Source organism: Nerophis lumbriciformis, linkage group LG01 (assembly GCF_033978685.3).
Source record: "Nerophis lumbriciformis linkage group LG01, RoL_Nlum_v2.1, whole genome shotgun sequence".
NCBI lineage: Eukaryota > Metazoa > Chordata > Actinopteri > Syngnathiformes > Syngnathidae > Nerophis > Nerophis lumbriciformis.
This window is the reverse complement of record NC_084548.2, coordinates 30,337,501-30,361,751: the sequence shown is the minus strand read 5'-3', so window position 1 is coordinate 30,361,751 and position 24,251 is coordinate 30,337,501. Positions and strand designations below refer to the sequence as shown.

General features: G+C 42.5%; 1 protein-coding gene across 1 annotated transcript in view; it reads right to left on the bottom strand.

Annotated features, from left to right (window-relative positions):
- Positions 1–2,129: 2,129 nt before the first annotated feature.
- The window catches only part of LOC133618619 (voltage-dependent L-type calcium channel subunit beta-3-like), a 65,099-nt gene continuing 42,977 nt past the window's right edge, over positions 2,130–24,251 (bottom strand). The window contains exons 4-14 of the mRNA XM_061979153.2: positions 21,304–21,426; positions 21,123–21,238; positions 20,532–20,611; positions 20,420–20,439; positions 20,212–20,289; positions 18,997–19,055; positions 18,814–18,914; positions 18,582–18,733; positions 18,418–18,513; positions 15,855–16,025; positions 2,130–6,101 (exon numbers count right to left, since the gene is read on the bottom strand). Coding sequence (XP_061835137.1) covers positions 5,721–6,101; positions 15,855–16,025; positions 18,418–18,513; positions 18,582–18,733; positions 18,814–18,914; positions 18,997–19,055; positions 20,212–20,289; positions 20,420–20,439; positions 20,532–20,611; positions 21,123–21,238; positions 21,304–21,426 — 1,377 coding nt within the window. The 3' untranslated portion in view covers positions 2,130–5,720. The remainder of the gene's footprint in view (positions 6,102–15,854; positions 16,026–18,417; positions 18,514–18,581; positions 18,734–18,813; positions 18,915–18,996; positions 19,056–20,211; positions 20,290–20,419; positions 20,440–20,531; positions 20,612–21,122; positions 21,239–21,303; positions 21,427–24,251) is intronic.

Here is a 24,251-nt window from a genome sequence, read left to right as displayed (position 1 = left end):
ACACCGCTTGGCCTGTCGGTACCTGTCTGCTGCCTCAGGAGTCCTATGAGCCAAAAGAACCCGATAGGACTCCTTCTTCAGCTTGACAGCATCCCTCACCGCCGGTGTCCACCAACGGGTTCTAGGATTACCGCCACGACAGGCACCAACTACCTTGCGGCCACAGCTCCAATCAGCTGCCTCGACAATAGAGGTGCGGAACATGGTCCACTCGGACTCAATGTCCAGCACCTCCCTCGTGACATGTTCAAAGTTCTTCCGGAGGTGGGAATTGAAACTCTCTCTGACAGGAGACTCTGCCAGACGTTCCCAGCAAACCCTCACAATGCGTTTGGGCCTGCCAGGTCTGTCCGGCATCCTCCCCCACCATCGCAGCCAACTCACCACCAGGTGGTGATCGGTTGAAAGCTCCGCCCCTCTCTTCACCCGAGTGTCCAAAACATGAGGCCGCAAATCCGATGACACAACTACAAAGTCGATCATGGAACTGCGGCCTAGGGCGTCCTGGTGCCAAGTGCACATATGGACACCCTTATGTTCGAACATGGTGTTCATTATGGACAATCTGTGACGGGCACAAAAGTCCAATAACAGAACACCACTCGGGTTCAGATCCGGGCGGCCATTCTTCCCAATCACGCCTCTCCAGGTTTCACTGTCGCTGCCAACATGAGCATTGAAGTCCCCCAGTAGAACGAGGGAATCACCCGGGGGAGCACTCTCAAGTACTCCCTCGAGCGAATCCAAAAAGGGTGGGTACTCTGAGCTGCGGTTTGGCGCGTAAGCGCAAACCACAGTCAGGACCCGTCCCCCCACCCGAAGGCGGAGGGAAGCTACCCTCTCGTCCACCGGGTTGAACTCCAACGTGCAGGCTCTGAGCCGGGGGGCAACAAGAATTGCCACCCCAGCTCGTCGCCTCTCACTGCCGGCAACGCCAGAGTGGAAGAGAGTCCAGCCCCTCTCGAGAGAACTGGTTCCAGAGCCCTTGCTGTGCGTCGAAGTGAGTCCGACTATATCTAGCCGGAACTTCTCAACCTCGCGCACTAGCTCAGGCTCCTTCCCCCCCAGCGAGGTGACGTTCCACGTCCCAAGAGCTAGCTTCTGTAGCCGAGGATCGGACCGCCAAGTGCCCTGCCGTCGGCTGTCGCCCAGCTCACAATGCACCCGACCTCTATGGCCCCTGCTATGGGTGGTGAGCCCATTGGAGGGGGGACCCACGTTGCCTCTTCGGGCTGTGCCCGGCCGGGCCCCATGGGGACAGGCCCGGCCACCAGGCGCTCGCCATCGTGCCCCACCTCCGGGCCTGGCTCCAGAGGGGGGCCCCGGTGACCCGCGTCCGGGCGAGGGAAATCTGGGTCCTTTGTTTTTATTCGTCATGGAGGTCTTCGAGCTGCTCTTTGTCTGATCCCTCACCTAGGACCAGTTTGTCTTGGGAGACCCTACCAGGGGGCATAAATCCCCCGGACAACATAGCTCCTAGGATCATTGGGACACGCAAACTCCTCTACCACGGTAAGGTGGCAGCTCAGAGAGGAGGTGATACAAATATATATATTTTAAATATGATCGATTAAGGCCGCACAAAATGGACCCAAGCCATTAAAAGTACACAAAATGTCATGTTTATTTTGTTTGAGTCATAATTTTCATAGCCGTGTAAATCTAAAGCATTCTTTACAGCATCAGGCAGGAAATATCTCACGTGGTACACCTTGTAGTAAAGAGTGTGTTGTCACGCTAGCACGCTGTCAGGTGGCTTCCATTTAGTGCAGTTATTGCATTACAAAGCAACCATCTCCCCAAAAAATATTAGTGCCATTTTTTTTTTCTACCCACACTAAGGAGGAAGTCCAGATGGTGCAAGGCGTGTTTCATTTTTCAATGTCAAGCTTAGTATTGCATACATAAGACATAGGAAAATAAATAACCTTGTAAAAATTGTGCTTCATAAATTGGAACTCAACTTCAACTCCTTCATCAGTTTAATAATTGGTCCACTTGGAAAAAACATACTCTGGCAAAATAGGATAGAACTTAGTACAAACCCCGTTTCCACATGAGTTGGGAAATTGTGTTAGATGTAAATATAAACGGAATACAATGATTTGCAAATCCTTTTCAACCCATATTCAATTGAATATGCTACAAAGACAACATATTTGATGTTCAAACTGATAAACTTTTTTTTTTTTTTGCAAATAATCATTAACTTTAGAATTTGATGCCAGCAACACGTGAAAAAGAAGTTGGGAAAGGTGGCAATAAATACTGATAAAGTTGAGGAATGCTCATCAAACACTTATTTGGAACATCCCACAGGTGAACAGGCAAATTGGGAACAGGTGGGTGCCATGATTGGGTATAAAAGTAGATTCCATGAAATGCTCAGTCATTCACAAACAAGGATGGGGCGAGGGTCACCACTTTGTCAACAAATGCGTGAGCAAATTGTTGAACAGTTTAAGAAAAACCTTTCTTAACCAGCTATTGCAAGGAATTTAGGGATTTCACCATCTACGGTCCGTAATATCATCAAAGGGTTCAGAGAATCTGGAGAAATCACTGCACGTAAGCAGCTAAGCCCTTGACCTTCGATCCCTCAGGCTGTACTGCATCAACAAGTGACATCAGTGTGTAAAGGATATCACCACATGGGCTCAGGAACACTTCAGAAACCCACTGTCAGTAACTACAGTAGGTCGCTACATCTGTAAGTGCAAGTTAAAACTCTCCTATGCAAGGCGAAAACCGTTTATCAACAACACCCAGAAACGCCGTCGGCTTCGCTGGGCCTGAGCTCATCTAAGATGGACTGATACAAAGTGGAAAAGTGTTCTGTGGTCTGACGAGTCCACATTTCAAATTGTTTTTGGAAACTGTGGACGTCGTGTCCTCCGGACCAAAGAGGAAAAGAACCATCCGGAAAAAATGTGTCTCCTCAGTTCCCAAACGTTTACTGAGTGTTGTTAAAAGGAAAGGCCATGTAACACAGTGGTGAACATGCCCTTTCCCAACTACTTTGGCACGTGTTGCAGCCATGAAATTCTAAGTTAATTATTATTTGCAAAAAAAAAGTTTGAGTTTGAACATCAAATATCTTGTCTTTGTAGTGCATTCAATTGAATATGGGTCGAAAAGGATTTGCAAATCATTGTATTCCGTTTATATTTACATCTAACACAATTTCCCAACTCATATGGAAACGGGGTTTGTAGAACTGAGACATGCAGAAGGACATCATTCATTCATTCATCGATCAGGTGAGCATTTTTAGTGATTTTCAAAGTGCGTCAAAGTGTCCAGCTCAACTTTGAACTGCTGGTACTGAGTAAGAGTGCAGTTAGTGGTAAAAAACTAACAAAAAAAAAGGTACAACGCCCCAAGGACGACTATCACTGCAAGACAACGGGCGCAACCAGAAACGATGCAATAATAAATACTCAACGGTAAAAGGAACCAGAATGCATGCAGCACTTGCATAGTATCTTCTTCTTTTCCTCACTGTCATGCTGATGTTTTGTTTGCTCTTCAAAACTGTACACTGTACATGTGCGGCGTGGAAGCAGTAACCCAGTCTTCTTTACGTCAGCTGGTGTCGACCCTGTAGTGAGAGGCAATGAGGTCATGTGACGCGCGCTTGCTACAGCTGCGACTTCGCCACGTTTGTCACACGCGGGACACCTGAGGGTCGGCCGTGAGAGAAGAAAACATCGGAGTAGACAAAGTGAGGATGCAAGGTGGACTCTTGACTACTTTGGGGGGGGGGGGGGGGGTGCTACAATCAAAGAATGTGCTACGGAAGGCATGCAAGCTCACATTCTCTGCAGCGTGTGCTTCATGAGGGAGGAATAAAGGAGACTCTACATTCCCCTTTTGTGTTTACATTCTCCGTGTGTCCCTCGTGAGCTTCTTTAGAGGTGCTAGCGCGTGATTGTGCAACAGCAGAAGGACGATGGACCGCAGCTTCCCCGTGAAGAAAACACCTACAGACCGCAAAACAACCAAACAAACCGAGAACAACTTAACTCTAAACTATTTCATATTTACATTATAAGCAAATGTATCAACGGTAAACATTCCTACATTAAGTTATCCAGTCACTTCCTGTTCTGGCGTCAATGTGCAAATCGTCTTAGAATAATGATAGTGTAGTAACACATGCAACAGTAAAGTTAGCAAAAGATGTGTTCGTCCTAAAGGGGACCGACCTAGTATGCAAAAGCAACTTGTCTTACCTATTGATACCATACTTGCCAACCTTGAGACCTACGAATTCGGGAGATGGGGGGTTGAGGTGGGCGGGGGGGTTTGTTGGTAGCGGGGGTGTATATTGTAGCGTCCCGGAAGAGTTAGTGCTGCAAGGGGTTCTGGGTATTTGTTCTGTTGTGTTACTGTGCGGATGTTCTCCCAAAATGTGTTTGTCATTCTTGTTTGGTGTGGGTTCACAGTGTGGCGTATATTTCTAACAATGTTAAAGTTGCTTATACGGCCACCCTCAGTGTGACCTGTATGGCTGTTGACCAAGTATGCTTGCATTCACTTGTGTGTGTGTGTGTGTGTAAAAGCCGCATATATTATGTGAAGTGAAGTGAATTATATTTATATAGCGCTTATTCTCTAGTGACTCAAAGCGCTTTACATAGTGAAGCCCAATATCTAAGTTACATTTAAACCAGTGTGGTTGGCACAACAGCTGGGTAAAGTGTCTTGCCCAAGGACACAACGGCAGTGACTAGGATGGCGGAAGCGGGAATCGAACCTGGAACCCTCACATTTTTGTCACGGCCACTCTACCAACCGAGCTATGCTGCCCATGTGACTGGGCCGGCACGCTGTTAGTATGTAGGAAAAGCGGACGTGACGACAGGTTGTAGAGGACGCTAAAGGCAGTGCCTTGAAGGCACGCCCCCAATATCGTTGTCCGGGTGGAAATCGGGAGAAATTCGGGAGAATGGTTGCCCCGGGAGATATTCGGGAGGGGCACTGAAATTCGGGAGGGTTGGCAAGTATGATTGATACCTGTTTTGGGGATCAGCATAAGTCCCGAAAATTAGAATTGAAACCATGGAGGCATGGAGGAGACGCTTAAACAATCTTGCCTTCCTTCATACTTCCTCCAAACCAGCGGTTTAAAATTGGCCCAATTTGCAGCAGTTTTCTCATTCAGCGGATATCTCCAAATATGGTAGCGCTTTACCCAAAGTGCCTTTGGAGTCATTAAGTTCCCTATGTTTCTCTATCCCCTTGTCGTGGGGCAGACTGGCTCGTACATGCACATGAATCCTCCGCTGTTGCCATTTCTAATACAAAGTAGCGAATCATTTGAAGCTATATCTGTCAGTAGACTCCACGTGGAAGCGCTGGAAACTACAACATGGCTGACGAAGTGGAGGCACGTTAATTAGCCCACCGCCCACTAAACGGCGCATCCTGAAGAGATGGTCAGAAAGCGGCCGGAAGATGGTCTGTAAAACATAATCTGGGCAACATTTTGCCCAAAATTACATGTTATGTAGACCACAAGGGTGTGTTTAAAATGTAGGAAACATCCTAATAATCCCCTTTAAGGCCAGAATATATGGAAACGTCCGAAACAGGGAGGCAAGGTTGCCTGAAAGACGTCCCGTAGCCCTGTTGACAGTCTCACTAAGTGATGCCCTAAAAATAGACCCGGGCTTGCAGGTTGAGATGATGGTGGGAGGGGTCTTCAGTAGGGGTCCTCAGTAGGTGTCTCTAGGCCAAGGGCGGCTGCGTTGGCGGTTGTTCCTCAGGTTGTGACCCTGCTGGGCTTCACTCTGCAGCAGCCTGTCCTGCGACTCGTTGGCGTTGTGGGCGCCCGCGTGGCCCTGGTGGGCGGGGTACACGCTCCTGTACGTGCGGCCGTGGCACGGAGAGGCGTACTCTTCCTCCTCCTCCTCTTCTTCGCCGCCCCTGTGACACGGGCTCCCCCTCTGGCCATGGGACAGTGAGTCGCTGGCCTCGTCTGACGGCATGAGGCTGTCCTGCTCTACAGGGGAGACGGCCTCCTCACCTGCCTCCTCCTCCTCCTCCTCCTCGGCCGTCAAGCCCGCCGCCTCGCTAGGCTGTGGCTGGTTCTTGTTCTGGAGGAGCAAAAGTAGCGTGACTCACGTGGCAGCGAGAGAACAAGTCAGAGAGTGGCCTCTCACTCGCTGCTTGGGACTGTTCTGTCTTGCTAAGGTTTTCTTGGCAAACAGATGCAGAGAATGAAGTGTGACAAAAGAATGCAAACACCTCATGAAGGACTTTTATGTAAAACATGAATTTGCACGTTTGAGCCAGCAAACAAAGTGACTAGAGATGTCCGATAATGGCTTTTTTGCCGATATCCGATATTCCGATATTGTCCAACTCTTAATTACTGATTCCGATATCAACCGATACCTATATATACAGTCGTGGAATTAACACATTATTATGCCTAATTTTGTTGTGATGCCCCGCTGGATGCATTAAACAATGAAGGTTTTCCAAAATAAATCAACTCAAGTTATGGAAAAAAATGCCAACATGGCACTGCCATATTTATTATTGAAGTCACAAAGTGCATTTTTTTTTTTTAACATGCCTCAAAACAGCAGCTTGGAATTTGGGACATGCTCTCCCTGAGAGAGCATTAGGAGGTTGAGGTGGGCGGAGTTAAGGTATGTGAGTGTGTGTGGGGGGGGGGGGGGGGGGGGTGTATATTGTAGCTTCCCGGAAGAGTTAGTGCTGCAAGGGGTTCTGGGTATTTGTTCTGTTGTGTTTACGTTGTGTTCAAAGCGGATGTTCTCCCGAAATGGGTTTGTCATTCTTGTTTGGTGTGGGTTTACAGTGTGGCGCATATTTGTAACAGTGTTAAAGTTGTTTATACGGCCACCCTCAGTGTGACCTGTACGGCTGTTGACCAAGTATGCATTGCATTCCCTTATATTATGTGACTGGGCCGGCACGCAAAGGCAGTGCCTTCAAGGTTTATTGGCGCTCTGTACTTCTCCCTACGTCCGTGTACACTGCGGCGTTTTAAAAAGTCATACATTTTACTTTTTGAAACCGATACCGATAATTTCCGATATTACATTTAAAGCATTTATCGGCCGATAATATCGGCAGTCCGATATTATCAGACATCCCTAAACGTGACTGTTTAGTCTCCATAAGTCATTGTCAGTATTGTTGTTATCATTTGACCTCAACTAGTTTGCATCAGACCACATTTCCTACAACAACTGTGGAGATAATTGTAAAAAAAAGAAGAAAGTTTTAGGCAGAATGCTGTTGTCATGCAGTACTTCTTCAGACAGCAAACTAGTTAGGACTCAAGAGTGTTGTAGAGAGAGAATGGACAAGTGATCTCCTCAATGATTGGTCAGAAGGCACTCATGTGACCCACTTAAAGAAGTGTCCACAGGGCTGACGACAACGGAAGTCAAGCTTGACTTAAACCACAAGTGTCATACTCAAGGCCCGGGGGCCAAATCTGGCCCGCCACATTATTATATGTGGCCCACAAAAGCCTGCAAATAATATGTGTTAATAAAATGCTTAATATTTTCTTAGTAAATATATTTGTTCTTTCCCTTTGGACATTAAAAATCATGCACTGCATGCAATTGCATATCTTTTAAAATTCCATATTATCTAAATTAAAAATATTATATTATCATGTATTCCCAAAATGTTTTTTGTTAAAAGAAAGATAAATACTGTACTTAAATATCTGCTTTACTTATGATTTCAAAACAAATGAATCAATCTACAATCAAATTGTAGATTGTAAAATTGACAATAGAGTTTATGGTTAAATTCTGCCGACTGAGTTGTTTTTTTAACCGTAAAATCAACTTTGGTACTGTATTTTTTTCCATATACAGTAAGACACTAAAACATTAAAAAACAAACCAAAAGACATTAAAACAAGATTTTACGGTAAAAACAAACAAACTGGCAGATCTGTTGCTTGAATTTTACCGCTAAAAAGAGTGGTATTGTTTTTCCATTCCATTTAATAAATTTTTTTATATGCTGTAAAAAAAACCCACTGCTTTTACTGTAAAATTCTGATGACTGAGCTGCCAGTTTTTAAAGTAAAATTAAAAAAAAATTTTGCAGCTAATGTAAAAAATATATTGTTAATGTATTATATATATACACATGTACATTCATAAATTACTCATTGTTAAAAGCGGCCCTCTGAGGGCAACCATAACTGCGATGTGGCCCTCAATGAAAACTGATTTGATATCCCTGCCTTAAACAGAAGTGAAGCTACAACACGGAAAACAGAAATAAATTTAAAAAATACTGCTGAAAATATTTTAAGGTTTGGGTTTTAGTTTGGGTTGTATGTAATCAGCCGAAACAGCAATACATTCAACAACCGAATTAACAACCATTAACCATCTTGGATCACGTTACACATTAAGTGTCCACTCTGGCATTGTCAGCGCCACTGTGGGCAGGTGTTTAAAACACGGTTCACTTCTCTGTTGTCGTCACCCCTGTGGGAGCAACTTAGACACAGCGTGTCTGCGGTCGCAGCTAATGCACTTCCTCATTATACATCTGTGGAGGGGGGCGTGGCCTGCGGGCCTGCCGCGAAACGGGGTGTGCCAGGACCGGCCTCGAAGACAGCGACAGGTGCGTAGATGGCCCAGGTGGGCCTTGTTATCTAATCACCTGTCGTCTTAATTAGCAGCAGCCGTGATGAGATGAGTAGTTGGAGTTGGAGGTGAACATGAAAAAGTATGCACTTGGAGTCCTGTCGATCTTTGGATCCGCATATGTATGTGAGCAGGTGTTCTCCAACATGAACTTTATTAAAAACAAACATCGCACACGCCTCACAGATGAGAGCTTACAATCCTGTGTGAAGATAAAGGTGACGTCATACAGCCCTGATGTGGAGACGCTGTGCGCTGCGGTTCGGGAGCAGAAATCACATTGACCAAGTATGATAAATATTTTAATTTCCTATAATTTTGCATATAATCACATTTTTTAATTGTTCAGTGAAATAGACATGTTATTATTCAGGTTGGCAGCTGACTGCACGGCGCCAGTAAAAGGATGACGGCACAGAGAGAGAGGACGACATTTTTGGTTCTCTGCCTGTAGATAATTTAAGTTTGGTGTTTTGTTTTTTCATTACGACAAGGAGGACTTAAATAGACATTAAGTATTTTACTTAACCTTCAACCCGACGTCTTTTTCGGAGTTAAAAACGTTTTGTCATGCAGAAATTGTATTTAATTTTCTCTGCAGTCATTGATTTCATAAATGTAACCTATAATAGTTTGTTTATACATAGCACAAAGCAAAACAAACTTTATATGCAGTGTTATTTCATTTTAAATTTCAAAAGAGTTTTGTGGGTTAGTGCTGCTGCCTTACAATAAGGAGGTCCTGGGTTCGATCCCGGGGCTCAGGGTCTTTCTTTGTGGAGTTTGCATGTTCTCTCTGTGACTGTGTGGGTTCCCTCCAGGTACTCCGGCTTCCTCCCACCTCCAAAGACATGCACCTGGGGATAGGTTGATTGGCAACACTAAATGGTCCCTAGTGTGTGAATGTGAGTGTGAATGTTGTCTGTCTATCTGTGTTGGCCCTGTGATAAGAAGGCGACTTGTCCAGGGTGTACCCCGCCTTCCGCCCGAGTGCAGGCTCCAGACACCCCTGCGACCCAGAGAGGGACAAACGGTAGGAAATTAATGGATGGATGGAATTAAGAGGGGCTTCTAATCCCCTACTTTGGGTACATCCTGGACTCGTCACCAGTCTACCACAGAACAAATGTAGACAAACATTAACAGTCACATTTATACCTATGGACGATTGTGCATAAATGCACCTAAAATGGATATTTTTGGACTGTGGGGGAAGCGTGAGTGCCGAAAGAAAACCCACAGACTGTTTAGCGATTCTAGAAAGTCCACTTAGAGACGTCAGAATCCAGAACCACCTGGCTGTGAAGCAGACGTGCTCACCACTTGTGTCACCATAGGTGTGGCCATACGATACTCGGCCATGGATTGGGATGCCAAACTGCAGGCAACTTGGTCAATTAAAGTGTTCAATGAAGTTTAGTTTGACAACAGTAAGTCCTTTTTGATGAGGTGTTTGCATAGTTTTGTCTGTTAACACCGTCAGTAAAAGAGATGAAGGGAGGGTGGTGGACTATGACATCAAGTGTACATTGTGTACTTTTCAATTATTACATCATGTAACAGGAAGTAGTTTCCTGACAGTCATGTGTCACTGCATGCTTAAAAATAAAGCAACAGACAAGAAGGAGCAATGAGGAGATTCTGCCAAATGACGCTTCACACCAGAGTTTGGTCATTTGAGGCCGGACGTGTCAGTCTTTACGGTGAAATCAAAGCGCTGGTGTTGATTCACCTGAGACTGTCAACTCAAGGGGAGGAGGAAGGATGCGGTGCACGGATAAAACACTGTCATCCCCGTGTTGGGCTCAGGTGTTAGCGGTAGGGATGTCCGATAATGGCTTTTTGCCGATATCTGATATTCCGATATTGTCCAACTCTTTAATTACCGATACCGATATCAACCGATATATGCAGTCGTGGAATTAACACATTATTATGCCTAATTTGGACAACCAGGTATGGTGAAGATAAGGTACTTTTTAAAAAAAATAATAAAATAAGATAAATACATTAAAAACATTTTCTTGAATAAAAAAGAAAGTAAAACAATATAAAAACAGTTACATAGAAACTAGTAATTAATGAAAATGAGTAAAATGAACTGTTAAAGGTTAGTACTATTAGTGGACCAGCAGCACGCACAATCATGTGTGCTTACGGACTGTATCCCTTGCAGACTGTATTGATATATATTGATATATAGTGTAGGAACCAGAATATTAATAACAGAAAGAAACAACCCTTTTGTGTGAAAGAGTGTAAATGGGGGAGGGAGGTTTTGTGGGTTGGTGCACTAATTGTAAGTATATCTTGTATTTTTTATGTTGATTTAATAAAAAAAACAAACAAAAAAAAAAAAAACGATACCGATAAAAAAAAAAACGATACCGATAATTTCCGATATTACGTTTTAACGCATTTATCGGACATCCCTAGTTCGCGGGTGTGTGTATGTCGGACAGACCCTACTACTCACCCCAGTTGGGAAAGCCATCATTCAATTAATTCCTGTATGTCACAAAATGTTTAGCGTGGATGAGCAGGAGGACACACAAGCGGAGACAATTCAATCAAAAACACAACAGAGAGAATTGGGAGACAGACTACGTTTACATGTTCAAAATATTCCGGTTCAGGTTCAAATACACTTTTATGCGTGTATTCACCCGCAATAACAAGGTTGCCGATCACCTGTCCGCATATTGTGTAGAGATGCGAACGAAACCTGTCATTTGAACGGCTCACTTAAGTGAACGATGAGAACCGATTCTCAGTTCATTTGGTAGCCGTTTTTTATGCACACAGATGCAGCGTTGGCAATTTGTATTCTAGTTTTATTGATACCTTATTTACATTATATACATTTTATTCCTACTTAATTGTGTTTTTTTCCTGTATTGTTACATTTCTCATGGGCGACCAGGTTTTTCAGTGAGGGAACGTTTAAAATAGTGAGGTTACTGTCAAAGCACAGGTATTTGGCACTCCCGAAGGGAATGTTTACAATAATAACATGACAAAATTAAAAATGTCCTGTAAATATTTCAGAGTAAGTTGGTAGCCCCCACTAAGAGATTAATACTGCTGTAAATTTAAATTATTCTGATTCACATCTTACAACTGCGACCAGTGATTGTTTCAATTGATATAATATAATACCTGACAATTGAGGGGACAGCGCAGTTCATACTCCAACAGGCTCCTTCAGCTTCCTTCCCGCACTGTGCGATTCAAGAACTCCTTCATTCTGCACTCCATCCAGCTGTATAATCACTCGCCATACAGCAATAGATGACATCTGCCTATTACCTGACACCTGACATGTCAGCTACTTCTTTTTGTTTTTAATGTCTATTTTCTATTTTCTGCTGGATCTACTCTCTATTTTATGCTGCTGTTGTCACATATACTGTAATATTGTACATGGTCATTGGTATATATTGTATATATGTTATAGACATAATATAATATATATGTATATATAATATACTGTACATATATTATGTATATATTCATATATATGTTATATTTTATATCGCTATATTTAGTCTATTTATACCTGCATTGTCCTTTCCATCCTTACACTTTCCATCATTGTAACTGAGCTACTGTGTTGAACAATTTCCCTTGTGGATCATTAAAGTTTGTCTAAGTCTAAGTCTAAGTCTAATATAATATAATATAAAACAAGGGGGTCTTTTATAACGAGTCAGTCTTTTGAATTGCTCTTTGATCCGACTTAATAATAACCTTAATAACTTAAGTAAATGTTTTTTTCTGCCAAAAAACTATTACAATGTGTTACATTTTTGTTCATTTTGTATATTATCAACCGCGGCCGAAGATGACTGTAAGAAATGATTAATCGACCGGTCAGCATCCATAACCATCTATCCATTTTCTACCGCTTGTCCCTTTCGGGGTCGCGGTTAGCTTGAGTCTGAGCCCATCAACATGCTGCCTTGATGAGTTCCCCACTAGATTTCTAATGTCTGTGCTGAGCAATTTGTTACCACAATTCGCTCGTCTAGTTAACATCTCACTTCAGACTGGAACATTTCCAAAGGCCTTCAAAACTGCGGTCATTTAGCCCCTCTCAAAGAAAAGTAGTCTTGATGCCACAGTACTGGAGAACTATCGGCCCATATCAAACCTGCCATTTTTGGGCAAAGTCCCGGGAAACATTTGTATACCAACAGCACTGAAACAGCGCTGATCAAGGTGACAAGTGATATCCGCAGGAAAAGTCTCAGTCTTGGTTCTGCTGGTCCAGAGCACTGCCTTTGACACAGTTGACCAAACTATCTTAACACAGAGGTTATAAAACTGGGTGGGAACATTCGGTTCTGCTCTGTACTGGTTCAAGTCCTATCCCAGGCACAGGACATACTTTATGTAATTGGCAACTGTGGTTATGAATTGTGGGGTTCCTCAGGGCTCAATTCTGGAACCCCTATTGTTCGACTTGTACATGCTGCCACTAGGATAGCTGACACATTGATACTTCAAAGTGTTCTACCACAACTATGCAGATGACACTCAGAACTACGGCAGGTGACATCAGCCTGTCGATTTACTTTGTCACTGCATCGAACAGATCAGCGGGTGGATGCAAAACCATTTTCTTCTTCTTCGAGAAAAAAACAAAAAGATGCTTGGCTGTTTGTTTTTTTTAAGATATAAACATCCCATCAGTCGGCATCCCAGTGAGAGCAAATATTGTACAGTATGTGGTTGTATTATTATGTTCGTAGTTTGTATATTTTGTTTAGCATCTAGCAATACTGCTACTTGCTTGATCTGTTTATCACTCAGCTTCTAAAACTTGTAGCTCATCTTACTTATTTTCATGCTCAAAAATATAAGGACCTGGAACATCATTTGTCCTAAAGTAGTCGTCGTCGTCTGTCATGAAGTCTGCCATGATTAGTAGCTGTTGTTGTCTTAAAATTACCAAAATACGTAAATATTACATGTTATTATGAATCAGCCGGTTACTACATTACATGTATACTTACAGTGTACATATACAACTTTGATGGAGGTTTTTGGATGTTTTTTAGAGCACTTTATAGGCGGAATTGAGCAAATTCCATTACCTCCACTTGCGCTAGAGTTTACTTACGAGTTAGAATGCATAAAAAGAAAAACATATGTGTGCTTGTCCCACATATGGATTGTGAATAATAGGCAAAATTCCCCCAAAATTGCATTTACTCTTTAAAGACCGAAAAGGGGTCACAAACAAAATATTGTTTAGGGACATAACAAGCCCTGGTTATGTTGTTCCTCCACAAACGTGTGTTACTATGGTTCTATAAAAACCTGCAAGTTGGGTCAAGTATTGTGTTGTGGCTGATGGTATGCTCAGTTATCATTCAGCTGAATAAAGTACTTTTCATCAATGCTTTACTTGATCAATTGTACGAAGAAAAAAATGTTTTTTAAGTTTGTTTCGATACTCATACAAACCCCGTTTCCATATGAGCTGGGAAATTGTGTTAGATGTAAATATAAACGGAATACAATGATTTGCAAATCCTTTTCAAACCATATTCAGTTGAATATGCCACAAAGACAATGATGTTCAAACTGATAAAAAAATGCTCAGTCTTTCACAAGAAAGGATGGGGCGAGGTACACCCCTTTGTCCACAACTGCGTGAGCAAATAGTCAAACAGTTTAAGAACAACGTTTGTCAAAGTGCAATTGCAAGACATTTAGGGATTTCGACATCTACGGTCCATAATATCATCAGAATCTGGAGAAATCACTCCACGTAAGCGGCATGGCCGGAAACCAACATTGAATGACCGTGACCTTTGATCCCTCAGACGGCACTGTATCAAAAACCGACATCAATCTCTAAAGGATATCACCACATGGGCTCAGGAACACTTCAGAAACCCACTGTCAGTAACTACTGTTCGTCGCTACATCTGTAAGTGCAAGTTAAAGCTCTACTATGCAAAGCGAAAGCCATTTATCAACAACATCCAGAAACGCCGCCGGCTTCTCTGGGCCCGAGATCATCTAAGATGGACTGATGCAAAGTGGAAAAGTGTTCTGTGGTTTGACGAGTCCACATTTCAAATTGTTTTTGGAAATATTCGACATCGTGTCATCCGGACCAAAGGGGAAGCAAACCATCCAGACTGTTATCGACGCAAAGTTCAAAAGCTAGCATCTGTGATGGTATGGGGGTGCATTAGTGCCCAATACATGGGTAACTTACACATCTGTGAAGGCACCATTAATGCTGAAAGGTACATACAGGTTTTGGAACAACATATGCTGCCATCTATGTGCCGTCTTTTTCAGTAAGACAATGCCAAGCCACATTCAGCACGTGTTACAACAGCGTGGCTTCATAAAAAAAGAGTGCGGGTACTTTCCTGGCCTGCCTGCAGTCTAGACCTGTCTCCCATCGAAAATGTGTGGCGCATTATGAAGCGTAAAATACGACAGCGGAGACCCCGGACTGTTAAACGACTGAAGCTCTACATAAAACAAGAATGGGAAAGAATTCCACTTTCACAGCTTCAACAATTAGTTTCCTCAGTTCCCAATCGTTTACTGAGTGTTGTTAAAAGAAAAGGCCATGTAACACAGTGGTGAACATGCCCTTTCCCAACTACTTTGGCACGTGTTGCAGCCATGAAATTCTAAGTTAATTATTATTTGCAAAAAAAAAAAAAAGTTTATGAGTTTGAACATCAAATATCTTGTCTTTGTAGTTCATTCAATTGAATATGGGTTGAAAAGGATTTGCAAATCATTGTATTCCGTTTATATTTACATCTAACACAATTTCCCAACTCATATGGAAACAGGGTTTGTAGTTAAGCATGCCTATCAATGCACTTCATAATATTTACGGCTTTCTGCGGTCTTCATTCGACCTCATGTCAGACCCAAACAAATCCCACAATCATTTGTGATCTGAGCAGTGAGCATGCGCAATTACAACTTCATATTCATATTTACCGACTTAAATTAAGGCATACAGTATAGATCTGAATCAGATTTTTAATAACCTGTACATCTGAAAAAGGTGTACATGCCCCAAAAGTTTTGACAATATTTACTATATTCTGGTAGAAACTGGAAGATTGTGTGCATGTAAATGTAATAAGTGAAAACATACAGCATGTTCTCCAAAGAGGACTGTTCAGACCGATGATTACTGCTCACCTGGAGGCTGGAGATGGCGGAGGGCGGGGTCATCAGAGTCTGCTCTAAAAGAGGATTAAGAGGGGTGATCCCTGGGAGATGAGTGGCCCGCCAGTACACTTCCATGTATTCAGCCAAGTGCTCACAGGCATCCTCCAGCTGGTTTTCATCCAAAATGACATCAAACAAATCCTGCAGGTAAAAGTATATGCACTTAAACAGCACACAATTAACCATGAGTGATGGGCTCTTAGGGTTATTCACACATTTTCAGATGGAGATGTTTTGTGATTTGACTTAATTTACTCAATGGAGTAAAATGAGGGGCTCATTAATACAGTAAATTGTTTGCGTTGAAATATTTTTGGAGGAGATTAAACATGTTCTGAACTCCTATTTCAATGCTGGTGTTGTACTGAGCAGAATAATGCTGCCAGCAGGCCAGCATGTAGGGCAGTGGTTCTCAACCTTGTTGGAGGTACCGAACCCCACCAGTTTCATATGCGCAGTCACCGAACCATTCTTTAGTGAAAAATAAAAATGTTTTTTTTTTTTTTTTCAAATTCAAGGCAAAGTTATATGTTTTTTTTACTGGTGCACAAAATGAACCGTTCATGAACATCACCTTGTTCAAAGAACAAAACCAACACAGTACATGACTCACAACAAATTACACACCTGCAACTCAGTGTGACTTCTGCTGTTGCCTTTGAGAGACCAGTTCAGATATGCGTGGCTTCACCTTGGCAAGTGCCACTCTCATGTCATTTTAAATGATAAATGATCAAATTAAATTATTGATTTATTTTCACAGCAAAGTCTGTTCCTTTTCTTCGTTTTCCACCCAGACAAACAATACTAGTACACAGCTCATGAAAAACAATATTTTTTGTTATTGTCATTGTAAGTGGGCCAAAACACTTATATTAAAAAATAATCTCATGGAAATGGCAGCTGTCATTTGATTATAATAATAAAACATTTCATTTGTTATTTAGTCAGGTTTGGGACAGGTGTGCTCAAATGTGCTCCACTGAATGCTCAAGGAGTTTTTGCGTTGGCTCACGCATATGGAAAATTAGAGGGAACATTGTTTGAGGGTATCCATAATACGACGATAGGGAGAAGTTTTTATTTGCACAATGAGTCGGGTGTGGCTTTCGACTGGCAGGGTCCCAAAGTACGACTGGATCGCAATTGACAGGTTGTCGACCCCTGCTTTAGAGACTGTTTGTCTTTGGATGTTTTTGTAGTTTCTACGTATTTATGACTAATTTGTTGTGACCGCCCAGCAGCTCCTTACCCTCCCTTGTGATCGACAAGCCGTGGCTTATTGTTACCATTATTCTTCTAATCCCGGATTTCCACTGGAGCCTTAACGGCAGCTGAATGTCGTCGCCACGAGATAGGGCCGCCATCTGCAGTCTGGCAATCCCCACCGCTGTTCTATTGCGACTCCGTCGTGTAACGAAACATTTTGAGAGATCTCGCGAATCCGCGCGTAATAATGTGATAAGAGGAGTAAAGCGAACCACTGACAGTTTATTCTGTAGCACAGACACCCACACACACTGCTTTCCTGGCCCTTGTATCAGCTTGAGTTAGACACAGGCCTGACCGGGATATGCCTGTATACGAATTTTCAATTTTGACATAAAGAATCAGAATGTCTTAATCCACTTTTGACACAAGTGGATGAAGACATTCTGGATAACAAAGACATATATAATAGTCTCCTTTTCAGGTGAAAGAGGACGCTAAAGGCAGTGCCTTTAAGGCACGGCCCACCAATATTGTTGTCCGGGTGGAAATCGGGAGAAATTCGGGAGAATGGTTGCCCCGGGAGATTTTCGAGAGGGGTACTGAAATTCGGGAATCTCCCGGGAAAATCGGGAGGGTTGGCAAGTATGACTTGTGTCAACGAGGTGAAATTACGACTGAAAACCTTTGACAAGTGGAGTTCATGTCCGTCGCCGCCCATTAAGATGTTTCAAAGTGTAAAATATGATATGCCTTAAAGACGGAGCATTTAAGCCAGATAGTTTATGCATGACTTCCTGTCCAACACAAGCAGATTTTAGCTAACTTGACTGGATGTGTCTGGCAACCAGCAAATATAGAAACTCTTGTGTATTTTTAGCGTGGGAATGCATTCCGCAGCAGTAGAAACTGAAAACACGAAAAAAGCCCGTTGCCGAGGCTGCCCGGTTTGGCGGCCGTTACGCATTCAGTGGAAATCCGGGGTGCTCTTGTTATGCTTGTATTTTCTATTTTCTTGTCATTCCCTGCATGTTATTTCTGTTTTTATTGTAAGTGAATAAAAAAATTACTGGTCGTAAACTCCTTCCTGCCTTGTACATTTGGCCTCACCTGCCAGCTACAACTATACGCCTGTGACAGGTAATGGAGCACATGCAGGTTTTTATTCGTGGGATTGGTTCATTTGACATGTGAGTATTTTTGGGGGGGAAAATATTATGCTTCATGACGTTTAGCAAATATATTAAGTTGTAATTTACCAGTAGCCTATAGCTCCAATATCAATTATGGTTGTATTGCTAAATAATATTGTCGGTCTACTCACAGGGGGACACTGAGAGAGTTTGTCCGCAGCCATCATCTGAACATTCAGGTGTTTGCTCTGAGACTTCCCTCTGGACTTGATCAGCCTCTGAAGCACCTGAAGGATTAGAGGTTATCAGAAGATGTCCACAAAGAGGCAGAAAAGTTGGTTATCATAGATTGTACCTTAGGTGAGGAGACTTTAACATAGACAATGATGGGTGCCAGAGAGGTTTTGGCTAGCTGAGCGGGATGGTTGATGGTGTCCGCATCCAAAATAACTAGCTGCAGGGTTTTAGCGAGCTCAAATATTCTCTCGATCTCACTTTGAACCTCCGCTGCACAGACCACACGTATTTTGCATGTCCAATACTTTTACTTCTGTTAAGCACCTGCTGATTCTTAATGCAATCTTTACCTAAACTGGATCGCGTGTTAGACCTTTCCATTATTGGCCTTTTATTGAGGACGGATCTCTTGGCTAGGGACAGGTCGGCAGTGACGCGGGTGATTGAGATTCTGCAAAGTTTCAGTCACAGAAGCAAAAACAGGCAGTCAAATGTTTTACTAGCAGAAGGGCTACTCTGTCGTGTTTACTGACCTTCCCTCAAATCTGTGTTTCAGGAAGTCAAAAAGAGCTTTCTGCATCATATCTGTCACCTGCGTGGAAGGAAAAAAGGAGAAGAAATTAACTAGGATTCAAACTGACAATATGTCATGGTTGTCTTTAAAAGGGGACCTGTGATGAGTTTTTGTATATTATGACTTATAAATGTTTATACAAAATTGGATACTCTTGTTAAACAATGCCAAGAATCAAATCATAAGGTTCATGCATTTTGGCAAGTATTTATTAACAGTGGGCCATTCGTGACATCTCAGATTGGCGGACGTACTTATGTGGGCATTATTGGACATTTTATCTTTGGAAAGCCTTCTCCCCCTCTGATGAGCCCACACAGCTGAGACTGCCGCCGCTGGAACTCCCGTATGTTCCGTCTCGTTTAATACACTCGCCTCCTCCTCCATGTCTATAAAATAAATAGTTCCGTGTTTATTTGTTCACGACATTTGGGCCACTACGAAATTGGATTATCCGCTAAACTTCGACGGAAAAAGACAGCAACATTGCAATGTTACGACTTGGTTTGAGGAAACTTCAAAGAAAATGATGGATAACGTATTATTTTCATATAAGCATGGCATGCCGATAATGACACAGAAATGCGACATGCTTTTTAATGCACGTTTAAGAGAGTGTAGGTGTACCTAATTTTGTGACCGGGTGTATATATGTTTATGAAGTTAATTTTCAAGCAATGATGACTTCATGATATACACACACACACACACACACACACACACACACACACACACACACACACACACACACACGTATACATACATATATATATATACACACACATATATATATATATATATATACATATATACACATACATACATACATACACACACACACAGTCACACACACATACACACACACAGTTATATATTTAAACTGTGTACATTTTCAAAAGAAAAATTATGACACTTTTGTTGAAGAGGGTTGGGTGTGGTTTCATTTGTAATCTGGGAATGAACAGCTTCCAAAAATCTTGCGAACAGACTCAAAAAACAGGTAATATAAGTGACTGTGGAGCGTAATGTAGGCATAATTTACACCAAGGCCTATTCAATACATATTATTTAGACCACAAAAAAGTATTTTAAATATAGATTAAAACCATCGAAGGTCCTCTTTAAGTTAAGAGTTTATTCCATTTGTCAGAAGTAAAAATGTAGCGAGGCGAACCTCATAGCCCTTCAGTGATGGTCCCACAAGGACCACCGGTCTCATGGAGGGCACCACGTCATATGGAGGGACATGTTCCTGTTAAGACAAAGGGGAAGACAAAGGGGTCAGAGTGATGAAAACACCAGAGAGGGGAGGTGAAGAAAGGATGAGCAAATGCAATGCAAAAAAGACAATGACTGAATATGAAAATAATTAACAAACCTACCTGTTTTTGCTTCAGTTTAGCTTTTTAAAAATAAAAAGTAATAGCATTAATTTAGGTTATATTTAAAAGTCCAGACAGCGGTCTCTAACCAGGATGCATGTGTAGTACTTACCTTCACCTGCAGATGGCGGCGTGGTCCTCCAGCTCCCAGTCACGATGTCTCCCAAACTGGAGGAGTTACCCCCAGTTTTCCTGCAATGCATAATAAAGCACAATTTTATTGTTACATAACCACAGATATCACAAAAGTACTTTCGCACATTTATTCCGGAATAATTTACCCGATCTATGTGTACTCAGTTACTTTGTTCCATCAATCAATCAATCAATGTTTATTTATATAGCCCTAAATCACAAGTGTCTCAAAGGGCTGCACAAGCCACCAGGACATCCTCGGTTCAGAGCCCACAAAAGAGCAAGGAAAAACTCACAACCCAGTGGGATGTCAATGTGAATGACTATGAGAAACCTTGGAGAGGACTGCAGGTTGGGTGAGTGACCCCCCCTCTAGGGGAGACCGGATGCATGTTTATGATACAAGACGTTACATGCCATCATGGGTTTCTTTACTGCGCAATTCATAATTTAGTATATATTGTATGTATCTATAGTAAGAATTTATAGTTTGATTATTTGACTCTATTGTATTCATTTTATCACTGCACTATTTCCCCTATGCTTCACTACATAAACAGTAATGTACCTCTGTTTCTGCTCCTGTTTGAGTCTCATTGCCTCCAGTCTCAGCGGGCTAGGAATGAAGGCAATGTCGGCTCCCTCTTTGACCAGCCGTCCAATCCACCAGTCATTATTGTACTTCTGGAAAATTCACAACAGTTGTAGCGTCACACAAGCACATGTCGTTTAAACTTGCTGTCACTCACTTCTTTGATGTGAAGGAAGTCTTTGGCATCAAAGTTGACCGCAGCTCCTTGGACAGGGCAGTCCTCATCCAGAGCTCCACAGTAACTCAAATTCGTCTTTACTGCAAACGCTACAGGCTTGGACTAGAAAAAAAGTAATTGGAAAAACACTAATCTGAGTAAATTTCACCAAACATTGACTTGACATATTATTAAAAACTGCTCTTTAATATTATAATGGACCTTTGAAACTTGAACAAATCAGTTCCAGGATAATCATCATTAATTAGTTCAGCTTTCAAATACATTTCCTCCATCAGAAATAGTGAATTAATCATCATAGGTGGAAACTTGTCCAGGGTTTACCCTGCCTTCCGCCCAAGTGCAGTTGGGATTGACACCAGCCCCCTGCGACCCTGAGAGGGTCAAGCAGTAGAAAAAGAATGGATGGATGGTCAAACTTTTGTCATCAAACCTTAAATGTGTCAATATGAATATTACATTAATACATTAGTAACACAATACTTTAATGTGGCTACACACAAACAAGACATAAAATGCAAAACAACAACAATTAAATAAGTAGTTGCTGAAGCAATTGAATAAATGAGAGTCTACTGCGTAAAATAAATACAATAATTCAGATAATCGTAATAGATAATCCTAGGTGTGAACAGGCCATTAAAGGAAAGGCCAAATATCAATACCTGTTGTACGAATGGAGGGAGCAAGGATGGCAGGTGTGGCTGTTTACAGGTCGAGGTCGGCTGTAGAGGATTCCCTGCCCAGTCAGTGTGGAGGATGCTAACAGCCATTGGAGTCACGGGTAAAACAAGAAAGACAGCTGCGCGCAGGATGGGGGAGGCAGCAGAGAGAGCCTCTTGTTGGTTATGGAATAGGAGAGAGGAGTTAAGCTGGAGGCCAGGGGTAGAAGATGGGCAGTGACTTGGCCACCACTGCAGGTCCGCCATCGGAAGGGTGTAGCGTTAAGGCTCGAAACACACAGTGAATGTTAGGTACCGCCTAACGACATCAATTACCCCTGGCCAAGGCTTCATTAAGGTAAATGAAGGAGGAGCATCTTCGGATGTACTTGTAATCAATGAACTCTGGGCAACCAGTGACTCTCAGGAAAGTCTGAGTGGCAACCGAGAAAGTTTGGTAACCCTGGAAAGACAGGTGACCTCTAGGAAAGACTGAGGTTAGCAAACTTTAGCACAGCACTCACAAGAGGGAACCAACTCAAGCTATAGAAAGTAACACAGAGCAATTCCCCCAGAGTCTTCCGAGAAGGGGGAAGGATGAGAGACTCAACAGGACGGATGTAACAATAACGACCAGGAATTCAGTTTCAACAAAGAGACGGCTCATCCAAACAACTTTGACTGAAGAGGCATTAAAAGTGAAGTGTCACTGCGGAAAGACCTGCAAGAACACACAGGGCTTAAGATACACCAAAGCAGAACCAACTGTGGTAAAGAGAGATTACAGGTGTAGCGCAAAGTAGCACTTGGTGAGATGCAGGAGAACTCCAGACAGGAAGCACCCCACAGTACTGGAGATCTCTTAGCACCTGTGTCACCTCAAAACCTTCGAAGGGAACCACCTGATGCCACCCCACAGAGCCAACTCCACCCTGCAAGAGAACGAATACAATGGCCTAAGATGAGTGACAACCAAGAATGAACCAACTAGACCAAGATCTCAACAAAGTACTAGAAGTACTAGAAGTAAGGAAAACAGAGCAGAAAATGAACACTCTTAGAATAATAACCTACAACCTGGCAATAGAGCGTTATGGAACTGAAGAGAAAAAAGTTACCAACAAGTCTGCACACCAACCAAGTAGAAGAGAAAGGGAAATCCACTGGTTGTGGGGAGAAATTAGGACGCTTACAAAGCAATTCAAAAGAGCCCCAGATGATGAAAATATAGGCAGTCAGATCCCGGGGCCTCTGCAGACTTAGAAGAGTTGAAAGCACTCGAAAGACGAAGAAGGATCGGGATAACAAAAGATCACAATTCACTAAAAACCCCTTCCGGTTCACTATATCACTGCTGGGTGAAGCAAAATCTGAAAAGCTGTTCAGCGCCAAAGAAGATGTACTGTAGAAGCGTTTCTGAGGGAGACTCACAATGACAACTCAAGAAACCGGGCCTTGAACACCAACCCAAACACCGAAGGCATAAAAGGCCCGGACAAAGGTAAAAACTGCAGGTTCGATTTTGTACCAGTTAGTAGTTCTGAAATTGAGAAATTGTTGTTATCACTGCCATCTGATAAACCTGCTGGGACGGACATGCTAGATGGCAAATTGTTAAGAATTGCGGCATGCCATGTATCAACTCCGATTTGTCATATATTTAATAAATCATTAAGATATGGAGTCTGTCCTGGGGTTTGGAAGGAGGCCAAGGTCATCCCTCTACCCAAGGACAAAAATAAAGATTTTACTGGTAAAAACAGTAGACCAATAAGCATACTTCCTGTTCTTAGTAAATTGATGAAAAAAGTTGTTTTCAAACAAATTCAAGATTACTTTACCTACAACAAACTAATGTCGTGTTCCCAGCATGCTTATAGGCAAGGTCACTCAACATATACTGCTCTCGCTCAGTTGACTGATGACTGGCTGTCACAAATGGATGTCAAGAAGATGGTTGGTACTGTCCTGATGGACTTTAGTGCGGCATTCGATGTCATAGATCACAACATAATGATCTTCAAACTGAGAAAATATGGTTTTAATAGTATGTCACTTTCTTGGATGTTGAGCTATCTATCAGGAAGATCACAGAGAGTGTGTTTTAATGGTAGCCTATCCGAACGTAAGTACAATTACTGCGGCGTGCCTCAAGGAAGCTGCTTAGGTCCTTTACTTTTTATTATTTTTACTCATGATCTTCCCTGTGTTACAACAAACACCAATATGGTTATGTATGCAGATGACACAACTCTATACAGTACT